Below are 19,893 nucleotides of genomic sequence, written 5' to 3'. Positions count from 1 at the left end.
TCACGAAGCTACGTAAAGGGGGATTTCGTCTAGGTACCTAATCTATGTGGGTCACGTGAGCGAGGTGTAGTTCCAAAGGTTGGATTACCTAACAGGTCGTTCCACTGGACCCTTATCGATAAGCAGCATCCCCCTGGCTGTTTTTTCGCGCTCATCCTTGAAGCTCGCTGTCTGGATCGCAGGGAGTGAGTTCACACGCACTGGGAGCAACTATCGAGGGTTGGGTCGATCAACCAGAAAGGAGAGTCTCACATATCCATTCATCGTGATTTTCCGGATCGCAATGGCCCTGCGAATTGCTGCTCGACGGCTTGGCAGCCGTGCTGCTCGGCGCCCATACGCTTTTGAGTCATTTGTACAGTGCCGATTTGCTTCTACAGCGGGTGCCTCGAATCTACCCCAAGATGTCAAGAAGCAGATATTTGTATGTCCTTTCGATCCACGCTGGGTCAGTTCGGGCTCAATTGACTAATTTTCTTCTTTTTTTTTTTTTTTTTGCATTGAAGAAAGAAGCATCTCTTCCAAACGCCGATCCAGCAGCGGATTCTGCCACAGCGGCCTTTGTGAATGAGCGTGCTCCCTACATGGTGACGACTTATGTACGACCGCTTCCGGTTATAGTCAAGGGTGAAGGATGCTATCTGTGGGATATGGAGAACCGACGATACCTGGATTTTACCGCCGGCATTGCGGTGACGTCTCTGGGACACTCCGATCCCGGCGTGACAAAAGCCATCAACGAGCAGGTAGAATATAGCCCCTCCGCCCCCGCCCCCGGGAAGATCTTTCATAACATGAGTTAACCCTTTCTAAATCATTCAGGCTCGAACACTGCTTCATGCATCTAATCTGTATCACAACAACTGGACGGGTAGCTTGAGCAAGCTTCTTGTGGCTCAGACACACTCGTCCGGCGCCATGCGAGGTGCCACCCAGGCTTTCATCTCCAACTCCGGCACTGAAGCCAACGAAGCGGCGATAAAATTTGCCCGAAAAGTCGGCCACAGCCTTGACCCCTCTGGTGCAAAGTATGAATTCGTCTCCTTCCATAATTCTTTCCACGGTAGAACATTCGGCGCTCTCTCCGCCACCCCCAACCCCAAATACCAAGCTCCTTTCGCTCCCATGGTCCCCGGATTCAGATACGGAAAATACAACGACATCGAGCAACTACCTAGGCTCATCACCGAGAAAACGTGCGGCGTCATCGTCGAGCCCATCCAGGGCGAAGGCGGCGTCCACTGCGCAACCCCAGAATTCTTAACCGCCCTCCGCGCCCGCTGCGACGAGGTCGGCGCGATCCTGATCTTCGACGAGATCCAATGCGGTCTCTCTCGCACCGGCTCCCTCTGGGCACACTCCCACCCATCCCTGGTCCCCACAAACGGAGCCCAGCAGCCCGCGCACCCGGACATCCTCACCACCGCTAAAGCCCTAGGAAACGGCTTCCCCATCGGAGCAACCCTCATCTCCGACAACGTGGGCAAGCACATCAAGACCGGCGACCACGGAACCACATTCGGCGGAAACCCACTCGCCTGCCGCGTCGCGCATCACGTCTTCACCCGCCTCGCCTCGCGAGAACTACAGGACACCGTGCTCAAGCGCTCAGAGGTATTTGTCGCGGGGCTCAAGGCGCTCAGGGAGAAATACCCAGACGCTATTTCTGAAATCCGCGGTCGCGGACTGATTCTCGGGATGCAACTCACCGGAGATTACGCCTCTCGCGTGGGAGACATCGTAACCGCCGCCAGAGAGAGGGGCCTCCTGGTGATAACCGCCGGTGAAGGGTGTCTCAGATTCGTACCCCCGTTGGTGATCAGCGAGGAGGAGATTCAGGAAGGGTTGCAGATTCTAGGAAATGCAATGGAGAAGGTATTCCAGAAGTAAGCAACTGGTTCTAATCTACGGTGTAGGATATACCCTATACACATTTTTTTTACCCCCTTTATTTTCAGCTTTTTTCATCATTTACTGCCATGTACTCTACCTTTTCGAATATACACGATTAGAGGCGTGTTCGGTTGATGCTTGGAAAGTGAGGGACCATGGAAAATATGGCCTATGAAGCGTATGTAGTGATCACCATAGAAAATAAATTCTCGGGAACTGAAAAAGCATTAAAATACGGAATCTAATCTACGTATATATGTGCTATCAAAATATATCCAACCGCCGCTTCACGCTCGTTTCATCATGGCGTTCTCGCTTCCTCCCCGATCCCCATCAGACCACCAGCCAACCCCTTCATCCGTCTGTGCAACAGGTCTTCCTCGCTGGGCAAACTGGTCAAGCTGTCTTGCCTATTTATCCGCATCGCGCGCTTCTCTTGCTTCAACGACAGGACAGGAGGCTTCAACTTGCTCGATTTCGTCTTTCGGCTCGACTTCGCACGCGTTCCGCTCGCGTCGGCGCTGTTGGTAGCTTCCGTATCGTCGAGGACTTCGGTCGGCGGGGACGTCGAATCTCGTCTTTTAGAAGATGACGAGGAGCATGATGACGAAGAGGATGAAGAGTGGATCTTGGTCATTCGAATGCTCATCTCCAACGGTCCGTCTTCATCGGCGGACGATTCGCCGGTTAGACCGCGATGATGGTGCCGTGTTTCGCCCGCGTCCTTACCCCCAGGCACGTTCTGGTTGGTCGACACAATTCCGGGCTGCCTTCTCACCGCTTCCGATGCTGCACGCCTTCTGCCCGCAAGCGAGCTTGTCGAAGCATTACTCTCCCTCTCGGCATTTTCCCGGGCGGCGTTGGCGCGAATATCGCGAATCCACTTTGTGCATCTGAATACTTGCTTCCATCCCTCTGGGAAGACCGAGACAAAGTTCAAGAAGCCGTGAGAGATTCCCGGGATAAGGGTGACTTCCACATGTGCCTTCTCGTCAAATTCCATTTTTGACTTCTCCAAACCAAGCTCTTGACGTTCCCGGAAGCGATGAAGTTTGGCTTGCCTGATTCTACCCGCAAAAATCACGGTGTCATCAACGAGCGGGTCCCGTTCGCCAGTCAGGAAGTATGTCTTTGGAAAACGTGCAAGAAGGGCTTCGGGAGCGAGGAGAGGGGAAAGAAGGAAATCAGTGCTAAAGTCAGGACGGTTGTATGGTCCGATGTATAATATTATCATTGCTCGCATCATTTCTGGGGTGAGGACTCGATCGTTGAAGTAGGAGATCATAGAAGAGACGGCAAGGCGAGTTTTAATTTGCTGAGGCTGTTTATCTGCCATGGCGACGACCTGCGATGCGACATTTCCAGGCACTGGCTTATCGATGGTGGGATCGCTCCTTTCTGCGGCGGACAGAGAGGCAGACTCAACATCGCCAGCGAGCGAACCATGCTGTTTGGCGAAGTAGTCCCGCAGAACTGAATGGTCTTCCAGACCCTCCTTGGAAGGATGGGGAGTTGAAGGGGCCAGCTTGTAATAATCCTCGCTCTTCCTCCTCAGGACATTTTGGTTTGTCTTCCTCATGCCTCGATCTCGAATCAGCGACATCTGCTCATCTGTCATCCAGCTTCCAATATTCATATCAAGGGACGGATAAATCAAGATCAGTCCCGCTGGCACGGGTAAAAAATCTTCGCCTCTCCATTTTCTTGAGTCCGTGCTACCGGACTGAAGGAGCATCAAGGTCAGGCCTGTCGCCAAGTTTCCACCCGCGCTGTCGCCCGTGAGTATGATCCTTGGACATTTCTTCCCACTTAACCCAATACACCGTCCCTTTGTCATAACAATGGTGTGATACACATCATAACATTCATTCAGAGCATAAGGATAAGGATGCTCTGGTGCCTTCTTATAATCCAAGCTGAGGATCGGGATCCCCGTCTTCCCGGCCCAGGTAAGCAGCTTATCATCGCTTGTTCTGGGATTCATCGCCACAAATCCACCACCCGGAATGTCCAGTACAATGGTATCTTGGTTTCTCAGCGCACTCAGGGGTCCGTTGAAGTATAACCATGCACTACTTGGTTCTTTGTACGATGACTCCTTCGGCCTGGGGATTCTGACCGCGATAGGATCATACTTGCAGAATCGTGGCCTCAGCAACCCCGCGATAAATGATAGATACGGCGTAGTGGCTTTATTCCACGACACACGCATGTGGTCCACCGTTAGCACGGCCCGGACCTTGCGTACCTTTTCATCCGCCTGCTCCGCAGCGATGAGGTAATATATCGAGAAGATGAAGGACGCCAGGTCACGCAGCCACCTTCGTTTTATATTCATCGCGGTCCAGAATCCTGCATCCAGAGCTGTAGTTATCCACGTGGCGCGGAAATATGATCGAGAATACAGATTTGCCAGGGGTTCAGGACACTCTAGCCCGACGAGTTTGGCAAAGTTACGAGATAGATAGAGGGTCAACATCGTCATAACCGTGGTTTGCCATGGGGTCATCCGCTTGAAGAGGCGAGAGGATATCAACCGTGCTCCGGGCGGGCCATGTCTGTTGCCTCTGCATGGTCGAACCATCAGCGTCGTTTCTCCACTCAAAACGAGATAGCTAGACGTTATACGTACCTTATCAGGTATAGAATCCAGAAGAAAACCACAGAAAAGACCTGGATCTTGCGAAACTGGGTAGATGGCCTACCCAGGACGTGATCTTCAGGAAAATGAAATCAGCAACTTGCGTTTTTCATCATGGGAATGGACAATAGGATGAATATTGCATACCTATCATCCTCACAGTTTACACCGGCGTCTCTCTCGTATCACCGTAAAAAAAGGAGCAGAGGCAAGACCCGATGCTGGACGGTATGTCAATCAAATATAGATCCCTCCAGGGTCGATGGATGGAATGTAGCAACCAAGGAACTGCAAAAGGAGGTTCCCATAAGAGAAGAAAGGAAATTTCAAAGCGTCGGTCGACGGGATCCAATTGAGCGGTCGTATCTGCCAGAGAGAATCCGCTAAATCGCAAAGTTGAAACAGTCAAGTCGAAGCTGCGCCACCCGTATGGCAGGTCATAAACTTCATAAGCAGAGGGAGCGCAGAGAAACAACCATAGACAGGAAAATGTCTTTAAACAATGTACATCGAAGGAAGAAGAGGACGAGGAGGACGAGGAGGACGAAGAACACGAGGAAGAGGATGAGGGTTGTAGTAAGTGGCAGACATCAGATGAAAGACGAGATTTTTCCGCCGCGCAGAGATGTTGCCGCGACCCATGGAACGTTGCCAGGCACTGAGTGGGAAAGGGATGCCTTTGTGTGCTTTGCGACACTCCGTACGCCGTACTTTTCAGCTGGATTCGCCTGTCCAAACAGGGAAAGTGGCTCTGTTGCGTGTAAAAAAAAAGACAACCGCGAAGTGCACACTTCCAGAAATGGAACGCGCTTCTCTGGTCAAAGTCAGCCAGCGCTGCCTCTTTGGGCATTCTGTTCAGCTCCAAGCATGTGATTATGACGGAGTGGGCGACATGTGAAAGTCTCGGATCTGCTCGCCGAACTGGGTCCGGGGTGGGGCTCACGCCATACCGGAAAAATGAGCTTTTCGGGCAACTGTCGGAAAATGTTTATCCAACACAACCTGTTGAACCACAGGTTGCAAGCTTGAAACTGTAGATCAACCATATATTTACAATGCATGTATAAAGGGTCTGAAACATATAGAATTCAGAATATATATATTTTTAAACTTGAGGGTTTTGAACCTGATTTGGAAGCTTTTCAATTACTAGGAACTAACTAAGTATTATAAACCACCCGCACAACCTGAATCATAATGAATTTTTTTTTTTTTTTTTTTTTTAAATTTGAGCCTCCCTGGTTGGAGTCTCTGGTTCAGGGACAGGGTGTAAAACCAGTGCAGAAGAATCATCAGGGCAAGCCCATTCAGACTGCTTGATCATACTTTCAAGCAAATCAGCTCCACTGCCTCCAGTTGGAGACAGGCCTGATGCAGAGATATTCAGCTGTGACTGAACAAAGAGAGAAGGCATAATCAGAATGGGGGAGAGAGAGAAAGAAGCAGATACAGCAGAGGGCAGAGCAGCAGCAAATCAGTCTATCTTGACTGCTGATTTATAGACAGTTTCTTCTGCCTTTCACTTTTTCTGTCATCAAATATCAAAGTCAGTTTAATTCATCCTGACATTGCATCAAGTATATTAACTACAGAAGATAAACAATTGGACTTTAAGTTCTGGTGAATGTTGGTCAAGGTCCTTTCAATATTCTATATATATAACTACATTAGCATGAGTTGAATGTATGATATCCAATCAGTTCAACCTATCTTGACAGAGCAGAATGTATGCTCCACAAGCTCTTTTTGTTCAGCTTGAATGAACACAAGCTTTTTCAATACTGCCAAAGTAGCAGCACCAACTTCAGTATTGAAGAGAGGGGAAGGGGGGGATTCATCAGTTCAGACCAACAGGGGTGCCATTTTGACAAGCAATTCACTGAGACCAGCAGCTTGTTCTGCCATACTGGCTTTCAATTTCTCTCAGAGCATCACATTCTTAAGTCTGAGGAAATCATCATGGTCAGACAGCAATGCTGCCACTTCCTTCTGCAGCTCTGAAGAGACAGGAGCACAGGCTTTTTTATCTTCTGCACAATTGGTGCAGGCCTTTACAGTTCCTTGCTTGCAGGAACAAGACTTTTTAATATACACCATATACACAAATATCAAACAGCAGCCACAGAGTGTATCATCTATTATAGCAGGCTCTTCTTTAACAGCTAAGAGCTTTCATCCTGGCTTCTTCTTTGTGGACATCAGGAAGTGCTCATCCTGAGCTGCTGTCAATTTATACATTTGTGGAGCCATTTTTTGCTATTTCTGCATATATTATCCTTCAGTTTGCTGCAGTTCCTTATTTCATTCTGAAATCCACCACTTACCTTGATATTGGAATAGGGGGAGAGAGGCAATGAGAAATATAATGAGCTCAAGAGAAGGAAAGAAAGAAAAGAAGAGAAGAAGAGAGAGATTTTGTGTGAAAAGAGATTATTATATCTAGCATGTCTGCTTGATTGTTTTGAATTTCCTAATTGGGACATGTCTATTTATACATTACTAAGTGCTAACTTATTTTGCTTAGAGCTCCTACAGCTGATTACAGTAAACAATAAAGAGATATATATTGAATATAGTGAAATTCAGCTCTTGCAAGCATTGATATAACAGAGCATTACATTGAAGTCTAGATATCAAACTCCAAAATCTATTTTAAAGCACAAACTAACAGCCAATTTTGACTCAAGAAGGTACTTTTTCATGTATTCAACTAGAATCTGCATCTCTTTCAGAGCATGTGACCAGTTGCAGCTGGCACAGGTCTCTTTAAACAGGCAGGCCAATTTGTTACAGTCTCAAAATAATTCTCTGTAATGTCCTGCAAAGAATTTCAATTCTTCTTATCTGAATTGTTATTCTCTGGCTCCTGTGGAGCTTGCACTGCCTGAGCCAGACATAAATCAGGTTCCCTGGGCAGCATACTAGATATTAACTGGACTGCATCCAGAATTCCTGGCAAAGTCTTAATATGGACAGTCTTTGACTTTCTTGATCAGACCTTCTGTCAGGCAAAGTCATTCAAATTAATATCTCTCAGTCCTGGTTTCTGTGTCAAGCAGTCCCAGAGCTTGAGTACAGAATCCCAGATGTAGATTAACAGAGTGAATGTATTCCATTTCAGACTGTTGTCATCAAGATACAGCTTCACATATGCTGCTAAATTTGCATACACCTCTATTGCCATAACTGTCAGAGCAGAAATCATGATAATTAAGATTTACTATTGACTTACATTCAAAATACCATTTCTCTTGTGGAGCTGACTTCTCAAAATTGACACACAGCTTGACCCAGTAAAAGACTTCACAGAATTGGTCCCACTTGAACAATCAGGCAAAATAGCTGATCAGCTTTTGTTAATCAGTTATTTCATGAAGTCTGAAATCAGAATTCTCAGTCAAGCTGAGTTCAATACATTCCCTGATATGATCCTGCAAATGAGATCAGTTTATATCATAACTAGGAGTTTAGAGACATTGTTCCAACCTTCAAGCTACTCAAGATCTTACATTTCCAATCTTTACAGAGGTCCAACATGCATCTGGAAAGTTCACAAAAATATGAGTCATTTCCAGCTTCTCAGTTCTCAAGGCTCAGCATCTTCTGGATGGTATCAGAAATCAGGTCAGTATTTAATGTTGATATATAGGCCCATCACACCCAATTTTATATCTCATACTCCACCACTCAAACCTGCTTTTCAATCTCTGTATGATCAGAGAACACTTCAGTTCAGATACTTGTATTCAAACTGAATGATGCTCCTTGAGCCTTTGGCATATTGTGCAATTGGGCCCATGGGAAGATGTGAGCTGTTCTTTTTAGCACTAGTGTGCTCTGTGTCTCCAACATTTTGGCTATCAGATTGCCATTGAGAATGAATGAGAGTGAATGCTTGAATTTCAGAGAGGTTCACTATCTATTATATAGTTGACTTGGAGCACATTTGACTGCTCAAGTTGCTATTCAGATCTGTATCCATATTTCCCTACATTCTAAAATTCAACACTGCTAAGTGATTGATTTCTTTGAAATAGGCCAATCATTCAGAAGGATGCAGATCATCACTGACCTTGCATTTCTTAGAGCCAATTACAGATCTAGATAATCAGAATATTACAGTTGATCTGCAGCACAGTTGGCACATTTTGTGGCTGCTCTAACATTCAACTTTGCTATAATACATTCAATTCCCCAATCAAACAGCAATTTTCTTTCTAATTCCTACATACTTTGTCCCAAAGCAATTTCACAGCAACTCTCACTGTTCCTGCAACTTGAAACTCAACCACTGCAGAAACCAGCATATAAACCTCAAGCAAACATGCAAGATCTGAGATACTTGAGGCACATAGAGAATTATATGTTTTGGAGAAGATGACTTCATTTGCTATTTCCAGCCTCACAGTTTCAAAGATGCAGACAGCCTGCCCATTTGTTGTGGGAATCACAAGATTGCAATCACATTTTATCTTCAGTGAAACCCAACATTCAGCTGAACAATCAAACTGAGGAGTCAGGGTTGAGTATAAGATCTTGAATTCTCTGTCAGCCTGCATCATTCTAATTACTATGTACAGGATGCAGCAAGTCTTTCAGATGCCTCTGATGCTCCACCTGACACTCTATCCAACACTCATTCTGAACCAGAAGATATCAGGGTGCAGGAGATTATACAAGAAGCAGTGACAGCTCTACTCATGGGATCAGTTGATAACAATGAATCACAACAGTATGAAGAGCCTGAATCCAAATTCTGGTTACAGACTATGTTACATTCAGTGCACCCAGTTGGCAATGGAGATTCCAATTTTCATTCACAACTAGAGAATTTATTGGGCAATCAGCCAGCTGAGACCTACATCCTGACTACAATGAATGATCCATCAGAGATCCTAGTCCATGCATGTGCAGAGCCTGATGAAATGCTGGACCACTTCACACTTGCTTTAGAATTATGGTGCAAAAAATCAGAAATATCTTGCTGACACTATGAGACACTGCAGGAAGTCTTACAGATTTCTGAAGATATCAGTGCACTGAGATCTCTACCATTGGGGCTGAGCATGTTGAAGAAGAAATGCAGAGCTCAATTCCCTATGCTTCCCATCTGATGGGCATCCATACTGGCTGTTCCATTGAAAATGCCAACTCTTTCACCTGCTGAGAAGTGACTAATACAGATATCTCTTACATCTAATTTATTCTTTCAGAATTCTGTGGCTCTTTTGTCATTACTGGCAAGGTCTCCTGTATTTTACAAGAAGATACATATTGGTATAGCCAATCTAGTTGACAACCCAACCAAATTGTGGCAATCATGGAGCTGGAGGAGCTCTATTAGATATTCATCAGATGACTTTGCATGGTATTCTGATGGGACACCAGTCTTTTCTTCCAATTTTGTTCATTTCAGGTGCAACAATGCTGCATGTAAGTGCACTTGAAATGAACAAGAAATCCATATCAGAAGAATTCAATTTGTGGGTCAGGACCAGAGACTGGCCTGCACAAAATCCAGTGAAATTGTTCTTATTGTCCAGTACACTATTACTGCCAGCAGCTTTGATAAAAGAATCCATTTACTGAGACCTTCACTTTGCCTGAACAAGCTGCTCTTACTGAAAGACCAGGAAACTCACATTATACATGAAGACAACATTCTAGCCTGACTGGATGTCCATCTTAACTACACCTTTGACAGATCAGATAGCTACAAATCCTCAGAAACAAATGGATTCTTTATATGGTGAGTGATGAATACAATTCACCACACATTATCTGTACAAGAGCTCCAACTTAGCACTTCACTCCAGAGTGAACTGGAAATCACAGCATACAGAAGAGATATGCTGATCAAGATGCTCTGCCCAGGTGACTCTATCAAGAGAACTATATCCATTCCCTTCCTGCTGTTCATTGACAGATTCAGTCTATATCAGAACATGTACCAAAATATAACTGGCTTTTATATGATTCCTGCAGGACTTAATGATTCCAAAAGAAGACAACAAAACAATGTATATACAATTGCTCTCAGGCCTCATGCTACAAATTTTCCCAATGTTGTGGAGGTGTTGACTCCCAGTTTACAAGCAGTTGAAAGAGGATTTGACATTGTGGTAACTGGTAAAGAAACTGTCAGGATCATTGCTTCTTGTATTGCTTATCTTGGTGACATGCCACAGTAAAATGACAATGCTGGAATCAAACACCCTACTGCAACAGTCTCCTGTTGGAGCTGTACTGTCTCCAATACAGAGAGATTCAATATGAATTTCAACTTGGTGAAACACAGTCAATACCATTACCAGCTACTCAATTTGCAGGCCAAAATTGAGGTGAAGCAGACTGTTCACAAGCAAGAAGCACTGTAGAAGACCCATGGATTGATCAAGAAAAGTCCTCCAGTTTTGAAGATCTGTCCAGCACTGAATCTGGTGACATTTTTCCTCTCTGACCCCTGTTATAGTGAATTTTCAGGCCTGTCCAAAATTGCACATACATTATTAATATCACATATATTGACACCTGAGGGGCAGAAGGAATACTGCCAAACTCTACAGAGGTTTCCATTTCAGAGACACTGGACCCAACTGCAGTCCCCAATTACTCATCTGAAGTCCTATCAAATTCAGAAACACACCTGAGCTTCAATTGTGATTCCAATTATACTCCACTTTACTCTAAAGCCTGACTGGATTCAGACTGTTGTTCAGCAGGCTCTCTATAACTTCTTTGGTGAACAGTCAATTGATCCCAACATTTCATGTTTGTTGCTTGCTAAAATCTTTGGTGCTATTGCAAGAAGTAATTCACTATTGACTTCTCAGACATCTGTCAGGTACAATGAACTTAAAAGTGTGGTTGCCAACACCCAAACTATACTTCAGAAAGTGATAGATGCTACTGTCATGGCTGCCAAGACATCACAGTTGGCTAGTCAGGCAGTATGGATGCTGAGATCACAGCAGAATTCACCAGTGTTCAATCAGATTGTAACACTCCTGACAGAGGACATTTTAATCAACACTGTCAGTATTGCTCTGAAAGCAGATAAGATGTTACATACTTTGAAACACCAACCAAACATGCATATCAGGGTGCACTATGCTGACCAGGCAAAGAAGTATACTGTGCCAAATAACTGCAATATACTGATCAGGAAGAATAAACACCATGAATACAAAGCATTTATGCAGCAAACCAACAAGCATGATGTTGAAAAGATTTTACTGATTCATGAGAGCTTCAAACACACTATATTCTTGATTCTTGATGGGACTCTTATGGAATCAGAACTCTATATCAGCAGCCAGATGAAGCAACTTCATCACAAATGTTTAATTCTCATGCAAGACCTTGTGCAATCAGAACACAATGAGCAACAAGATGATGATGAGAATGCCAACAAAGCCAATAATTCATATGCTACCACCCCCTTCCATACCTTAATCAATGCCTACTGCCAACTACCAGCTAGCTGCAAAGTCATGGAATTGCTTGGTTTACAAAGCACACAGCTTTCCAAACTACCAATTACACATTTCTTTTTGCAAAAGCTCCAACTTTCATACAGCAGTGATTGAGCATATCAATATATGCTTGACAGAGGTTCAACCCCAATCCAATTGTTTTAAAAGCTGATCTTTACATTCAATGGAGATGCACATCACACTACATTGAAACTCAATGATCTGGTTGAGTATACTCATGCATCAGGCACCAAGATCAGGCAAATAAGGTGCATATTCACCCACAACCAGGACAGCTGCTGGAGGGTTTTTTTTGCCATGTTCTCTGCTCATAAAATTCAGTGTGAGAGGGTACTGAATTTGCTGATTTTGCAGGTGAATCAGGATGAGATTCATATAATCAGTCTACCTGCAATCTGCAAACCAAGTCTTTACACAATACCTGTCAGCAAAGATTCCAAAAGGCTCAAACTGAATTCTGCTCTGCCAACTACCTTTCTCAACTGCACTTGGAGTGTTTCCTTTTTATAGGTGGATCAGGCAGTTTGATGTATGTAGTATTGCACATTAGTTGAAATCTCTCCAGTGTCTGCTGGAGTAACTATACTATAATGGTTTCTATACTATAATGGTTTCTATACTATAATGGTTTCTATACTATAATGGTTTCTATACTATAATGGTTTCTATACTATAATGGTTTCTATACTATAAACATTTATAAACCTGAAAAGGTATCCTGAATGTTCCTAGATATATTCATTGATCAGGGGTTTGAACATTTCCTGATTTCTACATTGAGGATCAGAAGCTACATTTCTGAATTCAGAATGTATATATTTTTAAACTTCCAAACAACCGTGGATTCAGATAAACATATATTCCGACGTAAACGTATCGGGACTAGTGGATCTACGGTTTACAAATCCTCCCCATTTCTGCTATGGCGTGCTGGCGAGGTCACGTTCCAGCCCTAAGAACGCACGCCGCTAGACCGCATTCGGAAGGGCGTGACGTGGGGGGGGAGGAAAGGAAAACTGGGGCGGTGGCTTCTCCCAAGGTGGTTGTGGCTGAAATGGCTGAGATGAGACGAAATAAAGGCAGGAAAAAAAAAAAGGGAGAGAGAGACGGAACAGCACAAACCCAAAAAACATATGCAGACATTTGTATGTACTCTGTATTGCAGAATGTGATGATATGGCGCTATATCTTCTTGCAGTAATCTCTTCCCCGGCTGACCTGCCAGCTGCACAACCACACCTCGAACACCATCCCCAGCAGTCCGGCCACGCAGATGCCGCCAGAGTCGCTGACCGTTGTCGCGCCGAGCGAGAACTCACGGTCCTCCTCCCGCACCGTGTCTGTGATCTCCGCAAAGGTGTTAACATACACCAGTCCTCCCAGCAATCCCTCCCAGAAAATGATGATGAACACGATGTAGACGCTGGGGATGAAGTTGAACAGCGCCTGCAGCGTGAGGATCGCGAGGTTGGCAACTTGCAGGAAAGATGGGAAGTATAGATCGTGGACGCGGAAGAAGGGCGTCGAGGAGCGCGAGATGAACACCCCGATTTGGTAGATGGCGTTGTAGGTCGGGTAGAACGAGCGGAAGTGGGAGAACGGGCTCTCGTCCAGGGGGAAGAGTAGTGTAGGAGCCACCCCTTGGTTGATCGTGTACTCTGCGATGTAGACAAGGAGAAGAGGCAGCATGCTACAGTACAGCGGTCAATACTCGCATCGACAAGCAACTGAGCATTGGCTCAACTCACAAGGGGAAAAACAAAACTTTGGCTCGCTTCAAATTGGTCTTGAACTGCTTCCACGATAGCCCTTCATCTCCGGGATGAGGGGCCTTGATATCGTTATCAGCATTGGCTTCGAGTAGTCCCTCGTTCTCTGCCCTGTCGTCCTGGAAATCGTTCCCGATCACTCCACTATCGTTCGTATTATAATTAATACTTCTCTCACCGCCCCCCTCGCCCAAAATGGGCTGATACCCTTCTACGGTCCTCTCGAGTTTCCTCAATGGCGTGAGCGGCAAGATCATAAAAAAGCTCACAACCATCACTCCTGGTAGACACGCTGAAGCCAACAGGGTTGCGCGCACGCTCAACTTAAACGACGTCGTCGCCAGCGCGTACGCTCCCGCACCTACCAGTCCCGCTGCTCCCGTCCCGCTGCTCCACGCGGCCAGGCTAAACTGTCCGTAGAAATGAGTAAGGCTCAGGAAGCTCAGTTCCCCGCCGCCGGATGATAGGCTAGCGAGCACCACACCACACATCTTGGTGGATATGAAGTTCTGCGCGGGGTTGTTTGGGTCGTAGGCCGGCGACAGGGCGATGAGGAGCATACCGCCGGCGGAGAGCGCGACAAATATGAGTATTCGGATGGGATACGGAACAAGGTGGATGAAGTAGGGGGCGCAGAGCTTGGTCAAGAACGAAGGGATAACATCGGCAAGAAGGACGACGCCTTTGGGGATTTCAGGGCCCACGAGGTCGAGGGCCGCCGATAGAATGATAACATAGAGAACATTGTTGATTAAGCCTAGATGTGGTAAGTAACCATCTCTTTCCTCACACTGTTTGCGCGAGCGTGTGCACACACACACACACACACACACACACCCGCCTTCTCTCTTGCTCCCTCCACAGAGATTCACCTGGGTAGATACAAAAAAGAAATTCATTGTTCTACAGGACTATATGTCCCTGAACTATTCCTTGTGTCTACTCACCAAATAACCAAAATGCAGCACACACCCTTGGATCAGCATTGTGGAAGAGTGCTCGAAAGCGCCCCCAGAACACCGCCCAGGATGAACTCGGCGCGCATGGGAGCGGGAGCATCGCTGGCGATTGAGATTCCGGCATATGGCCAAGCCCATCAAATTTCTGCTTTGTAGCTTTATATTTTCTTTGAAATAACCTGAATAGCAAAAGCGATGGAAGGGTATCCAAGCATCTAGAATGCACACGAGCTCAAGACTTCAGCAAGTTGCATCATTGATACGTATTTGTATGAAAGTTCAATTCAATAGAAACAAAATTATCTCAGGAGAGCAAAATTCATAGATAACACCTGTGAAAATTTTCCACCTCCTGTTGTTTCCAATACTATTCTCCTGTTGTGGTACAAACAATGATGATGCTCACTTGCCAGGTTATGGCTGGGAACTGCTCACACGACGAGGTCAAGTTCAAGAGCAACGGAAAAATAATCATCCGAATAATCGCTCTCGGGGGAGTGGAATAGCTCTGCCGATATTTGAGGTTAAGTGAACATGAGGGTGAATTCCATGATTCATGAGTCTACGGAGTATTGCAGCCGTCACTTATTTTGTGGCGAGCCCAGCTCCTTTATGAATCGGAAGCCATGGGAACTGCCACTGGCATAGAGCACTTCATATTCACGGCATCATCTCGCTTAGGATGCTTTGTCATTTTAGTTGGAGAGAGATGGCTATAAAATACATCTTCTTGCTCCTCCTCTTCTTCTTCCCTTCTCTTCTCGCTCACATTCAAAGGTAACCAGATGGACCTTCAACTATAGAGGTTTCTGTCATAACTACCTGCTTAAGGCCTGATGTGGGCACTTCATTATCAAACAAGAAAAACTTTTACCATTTTATCACATTAATATCCTCTTTCTTTCAATGCTTAATAGCACCACATCAAGCTCCGCCAGATCCTCCAGTCCTACGGCTTGATTGTGGCTTATTATATCCCAAAAGACATGCAGGCCGCGGTAATTGCATTATATTCTGCCATAGCCCCATAATGTCAGGATTATGTCCAAGACACTTAAACAAGGCGTTCCGCAAGCTTCTCGCCAATCACAGCATACACAAGAGTCTGCCTACCTTGAGAGACCTCCAATCCGCCATATCAAGCTCCACCAGGCCCTGCAAGGAACTCCAACACGCCAGCATCCCAACTGCCAATATGTACCAATCACTACCGTGATATCATCAACGCCAATTATATGAACATCGCCATCTCGATGTGCACTTTTTTAACATACAATAGACTAAGACATACTAGCCCCTCTACAACTTCCGCGGTGGTTAGTACATTTCCAATGCTAAGCTAAGTCCAGTCTATAATATGAACTGAAAAGGATGAAATAATCCAAGGAGGTTGCACTACATATCCGGCCTGACATGCCTCAACATCATTATCAATACTAATCAAGGTGGGATCGGTCAGTTCCAAAGGCCATCCTCTACTTGCCCTTGCCCGTGGCGTACACTAATGCCAATGTTGGGAACCCGGTTCCGCTTCCCGTGAAATGCGACTCTGATGTTATCCATGCAAAGCTAATGGCTTCGAAGCTCGGATTACAGACACGCACTCTTAATAGAGAGGAACTCCTGAATCGTTTGGCTCACATCTATAAGAATCACCGAAACATTGGTTCAGTCAACACTGATGATAGTACCTACCTTTGGTTCCGTTTGGCGAATAGACCAGCTAGAGCTGAAGATGCTCTGGGCATCTACAAATTCAAGCATCAACCGATTACTCCTCTGGTCGCGAATATGAAGATTTTCGACTTCAACCGTTACGCGCGAATCACTGGCGTCAACAAGTTCACCACTGTTAATCTTCAGAAAGAATGGGAGACCACTGGGTCTGTTGTAATTCCCCAGCTAATGCGCTGGTGGAATGATAAACTACAAGGCGCTACCACTACAGTTCTCACCCGTGTCAACGGCGAATACGACATGTACTACCACCATCAACGAATGATGGGAGGTCGCGGCGGACCTTTTTGCATGGGCCATGGGCTCCATGGGGTAGTAGAGGGCTTGAAATTCGGATATCGCCAGGCTTGCAAATGACGTGTCCGTTGTCATGTTGTTTATCAACAAGTCGTAGGACTAGCAACTTTAGTGCGTTGTGGTACGGGTATAAATAGAGGTCTCCTCGCCCTCGTTCTTCTCTTCTTTCTTCTACCACGTCTTGATGCAAGCGTCGTCGTTTCCTCTAGGTTCCCTCTCGTTACCATGTCTTCGTCAAAGGATCTCGCTCCCAATAATGAAGAGGATATGTTTCCTTGTTCTGTCTGCATATATTCGATGTTCACAGATCGTTTGGACGAGGCCGAACCTTGTATATGGGATCCTGAGAAGGAGTCCTGTGCCCATTGTTTAGAGCATCAAACCCGTACTTGTCGTGATGTAAGTGCGTCTTCATCCGTTCTTTCCTTTTGTTCTGACATGGCTATAGGTACCAGAGTCCGCTATTAATGTCGTCCGTCGGCTTTTACGTCTTCGAGAGGAGTATCACTCCTTCGATGCTGCAGATCCGCGCCGTCCTTACAATGTGAAGTGCATGAGTGTCTTAGAACGAGAATTTCGTGGGCTCGACTCCGGAGCTGCAAAACGTCGTCGTCGTCAAGCCACTTCTGTCCCCGATGGACCTTCTTTGAAACGTCGTCGTCCTACTTCACTTCGTCAAACTATCCACTTGATACCAAATCTTTTCTCGTCATCTTTGGTATACATAGTATTCTTAATGCGGCAATTCAAGAGGACCACGAACACCTAGAGGTCAACGAAGCCGGTACCTGGTCTCAATTGCCGAACAGACATAACTATGCCATACACATATGTAAATAACATAAGAAGAGAGTACAAAAATATATAAAAAAACAAAGACCAATACCTGACGCTGCACAAACAGCATGAATACAACGCCACGATAATGATCCCAAACATGGGGTGCGTCACACACCCCATGTTTGATGAGAGCTCAATTACTGATGACCTAGCATCAACGGACACATTTGCAAATACTCTTAGAAAGGTAACGAAATTTGCTAATGGTATATGGTTGGGCTGTAGCCTGTTGCAGCCATTCAGTTGATTTACCAAGCTACTGCCCAAAACAACAGGTCCAACAATTCATCTGGTATGGGCAACCTACAAATTACAATCATCTTTTCCAGCATATAGAAACAGAGGAGGACAAGGCCCAACAGTTTATAAAAAGAGAGAACATTCAAGAAGCTATCAAAGCTGCCAACTTGAAATTCCAGAAATACTATGGTGATACTGAGCATCCAAAGGGTGAGCTGCTAGCTGTGGCTGCTGCCCTCCATCCATCACGCCGCATGAGAGCATATGATTCAGAGGTGGACCAGTGATGAGTGTGAAACATACCAACGACATATTTTGAGGTTTTACAAAAAGCATTATGAGAACTTGTGTGCGCGTGGTCTTTGGTGGACTGATCCATTAAATTCTCCAAGGGGGTGCTGAGTGCTGCTTCTCCTTAATTAAATTCAATGATAATGCCTCACTGATAGGAAACAACATGAAGGCTTCTTAACTCCCGCAAACCGAAACAAGGGGGATACATGAACCTTTCAATCAAGCCAGGAAGAACTGCTTACGGCCAATAGTTTACATATCAAGACAGCTAGCATACTATATGACTTTTGGGGAAGTTAATTTGACTCTATACAAAAATGCCACCACGGCCCTTTTTTTTGGACTTGAGCTGAAGGAAGGTTCAAGGGCAAGGCCATTTCCGGCAGACCGCATGGCGGAAGAAGAAAAAAAAAAAAAAAAGAGAGAAGCTCTCTTAGAAGAACAGCAATCGAGTGAGGTTGATCGGTAAACCCCACAAGTTCCATGATGGATTTTCGAAGGTGGCGACACCCTCGGCTGCCGTATAACGTTGTCCTTATTTTTTTTTCCCCCCTTTAAGAGGGAATTGATGCAGACCAACGAACTTGTCTGATAGGGTGACAAAGGGCTCAGAAGCAGAGCTCCGAATATCAAAATACGTTAAACAGATATGGGAGAAGAGACTTGACGGATATGCTGGTCAATCTTCATGCAATGAACATAAGTAATGGGAGGTGTTGAAAACGGATAAATGCAAAGCTTAGTTGGTATGGAGCTCAATTCTCATAGATTTCTTTGTGTCCTCCGTACTGTACGTATAAAGCCTAGTCAATAATGTGAGGAAATGAAACTTGACTTTATTTTTTTATTTTTTATTATTTTTATTTTTATTTTTATTTTTATTTTTTTGGTGAGAGTATTCCCGTAAAGCGATTTCGTCTCCCACCGCGGGGCGTAATCCGGAATATTACATAGACTGCGGCTCGTGGGGGCGGAGACATGCAGTCATCGTTCTCAACAGACTAAAGGGTACTTACATACATACACAGCCGTGAAAGACCTCGGAACGGTGCATATTGCGGGTAAATGGGAAAAGCGCATTCGCGGTGTGACGTGTCATGTATGCCTCGGGTTTCGCCAGGTCTATCTGCAACGGACTTTGACTCATTAAAGGATGTTGGGGAGGTTCACTCGAGGCAGAGAATAGAAAAGGGAGGGAGGGGGAGTTGAAGGGCAGGTCATGGGGACAATAATTGAAAGGAGGGCTTTTGTGGGAAACCAAAGGGGGAGGATGTCTGTTGGCGATACTCTGTACATCAAGAGGGGTGTTATTCTTGAGTTCTTGCTATTGACAAGAAGAAGAAAAATAAATCACCCCCCTTTCCCACGCGACCATGCATATACGGGCGACCCCAAAAAAAAGAAAAGAAAAAAAAGAAAAGAAAAAAGAAAACGAGAGAGGGAGAATTGTTTTATGGACAGGAGGGGACGGAGGGTGTTTAACCCCGATGCACGGTGTTGTGCGACGGAGACAATCGAGGGGCAGCAGTTAGAAGACGTAAAAAAAGGGGGCAAAAAGAGAATAAATAAATAAATAAAAATACAACTACTGGTACGGAGTACTCCGTACAACAGCGTGTCACCCGAGATGCGAGTTGAGAAACAATTATCTGGACCAGTTGACAAAAACTCGCCCTGCTCTGTGAGGTCACCAGGTTGTGCCTGCATATGTATGTATGTATGTCCAC

At 45.4% G+C, this 19,893-nt stretch overlaps 7 protein-coding genes across 7 annotated transcripts; 4 read left to right on the top strand and 3 right to left on the bottom strand.

The window, feature by feature from the left end:
• The first annotated feature begins 194 nt into the window (after positions 1 to 194).
• On the top strand, positions 195 to 2,126 carry CIMG_05206 (acetylornithine/succinylornithine family transaminase). The gene is made up of 3 exons (XM_001245764.2): positions 195 to 424; positions 507 to 746; positions 823 to 2,126. Exons 1-3 carry the CDS (start codon positions 284 to 286, stop codon positions 1,888 to 1,890), a joined length of 1,449 nt encoding a protein of 482 aa, XP_001245765.2. The 5' UTR covers positions 195 to 283; the 3' UTR covers positions 1,891 to 2,126.
• On the bottom strand, positions 2,108 to 5,263 carry CIMG_05205 (lipase). Its single transcript, XM_001245763.2, has 3 exons — positions 4,682 to 5,263; positions 4,526 to 4,610; positions 2,108 to 4,460 (listed from the first exon to the last, which is right to left on the bottom strand). Exons 1-3 carry the CDS (start codon positions 4,686 to 4,688, stop codon positions 2,195 to 2,197), a joined length of 2,358 nt encoding a protein of 785 aa, XP_001245764.1. The 5' UTR covers positions 4,689 to 5,263; the 3' UTR covers positions 2,108 to 2,194.
• CIMG_13439 (uncharacterized protein) lies at positions 4,964 to 5,571 on the top strand (the record flags this gene model as incomplete). The annotated part of the gene is made up of 2 exons (XM_004446121.1): positions 4,964 to 5,234; positions 5,363 to 5,571. 2 exons carry the CDS (start codon positions 4,964 to 4,966, stop codon positions 5,569 to 5,571), a joined length of 480 nt encoding a protein of 159 aa, XP_004446178.1.
• A 1,967-nt stretch (positions 5,572 to 7,538) lies between these two features.
• On the bottom strand, positions 7,539 to 8,103 carry CIMG_13438 (uncharacterized protein; the record flags this gene model as incomplete). The annotated part of the gene is made up of 3 exons (XM_004446120.1): positions 7,539 to 7,720; positions 7,767 to 7,854; positions 8,044 to 8,103. 3 exons carry the CDS (start codon positions 8,101 to 8,103, stop codon positions 7,539 to 7,541), a joined length of 330 nt encoding a protein of 109 aa, XP_004446177.1.
• A 4,951-nt stretch (positions 8,104 to 13,054) lies between these two features.
• Positions 13,055 to 15,124, bottom strand: CIMG_05201 (protein btn1). Its single transcript, XM_001245759.2, has 3 exons — positions 14,747 to 15,124; positions 13,779 to 14,556; positions 13,055 to 13,720 (listed from the first exon to the last, which is right to left on the bottom strand). Exons 1-3 carry the CDS (start codon positions 14,880 to 14,882, stop codon positions 13,213 to 13,215), a joined length of 1,422 nt encoding a protein of 473 aa, XP_001245760.2. The 5' UTR covers positions 14,883 to 15,124; the 3' UTR covers positions 13,055 to 13,212.
• Positions 15,125 to 15,352: 228 nt separating this feature from the next.
• On the top strand, positions 15,353 to 16,852 carry CIMG_13437 (uncharacterized protein; the record flags this gene model as incomplete). Its single annotated transcript, XM_004446119.1, has 3 exons — positions 15,353 to 15,970; positions 16,053 to 16,074; positions 16,218 to 16,852. Exons 1-3 carry the CDS (start codon positions 15,800 to 15,802, stop codon positions 16,850 to 16,852), a joined length of 828 nt encoding a protein of 275 aa, XP_004446176.1. The 5' UTR covers positions 15,353 to 15,799.
• Positions 16,853 to 17,017: 165 nt separating this feature from the next.
• On the top strand, positions 17,018 to 18,159 carry CIMG_13436 (uncharacterized protein; the record flags this gene model as incomplete). Its single annotated transcript, XM_004446118.1, has 4 exons — positions 17,018 to 17,191; positions 17,241 to 17,510; positions 17,697 to 17,819; positions 17,908 to 18,159. The coding sequence occupies 4 exons, from the start codon at positions 17,018 to 17,020 to the stop codon at positions 18,157 to 18,159; spliced, it is 819 nt and encodes a 272-aa protein (XP_004446175.1).
• Positions 18,160 to 19,893: the final 1,734 nt, after the last annotated feature.

Source organism: Coccidioides immitis (assembly GCF_000149335.2).
Source record: "Coccidioides immitis RS genomic scaffold supercont3.4, whole genome shotgun sequence".
Classification (NCBI taxonomy): Eukaryota; Fungi; Ascomycota; class Eurotiomycetes; order Onygenales; family Onygenaceae; genus Coccidioides; species Coccidioides immitis.
This window is presented reverse-complemented; position numbering and strand designations above follow the sequence as displayed.

Excerpts from the sequence above, each read along its gene's own strand:
- CIMG_05201 (XM_001245759.2), bottom strand. The coding sequence starts at position 14,882 with ATGCCGGAATCTCAATCGCCAGCGATGCTCCCGCTCCCATGCGCGCCG. Across the intron at positions 14,557-14,746 it reads TGCTGCATTTTGGTTATTTG|GCTTAATCAACAATGTTCTC; the intron begins GTGAGTAGACAC and ends TACCACATCTAG. Across the intron at positions 13,721-13,778 it reads AAAGTTTTGTTTTTCCCCTT|CATGCTGCCTCTTCTCCTTG; the intron begins GTGAGTTGAGCC and ends GCTGTACTGTAG.
- CIMG_05206 (XM_001245764.2), top strand. The coding sequence starts at position 284 with ATGGCCCTGCGAATTGCTGCTCGACGGCTTGGCAGCCGTGCTGCTCGG. Across the intron at positions 425-506 it reads ATGTCAAGAAGCAGATATTT|AAAGAAGCATCTCTTCCAAA; the intron begins GTATGTCCTTTC and ends TTTGCATTGAAG. Across the intron at positions 747-822 it reads CAAAAGCCATCAACGAGCAG|GCTCGAACACTGCTTCATGC; the intron begins GTAGAATATAGC and ends TAAATCATTCAG.
- CIMG_05205 (XM_001245763.2), bottom strand. Across the intron at positions 4,461-4,525 it reads TGGATTCTATACCTGATAAG|AGGCAACAGACATGGCCCGC; the intron begins GTACGTATAACG and ends TCGACCATGCAG.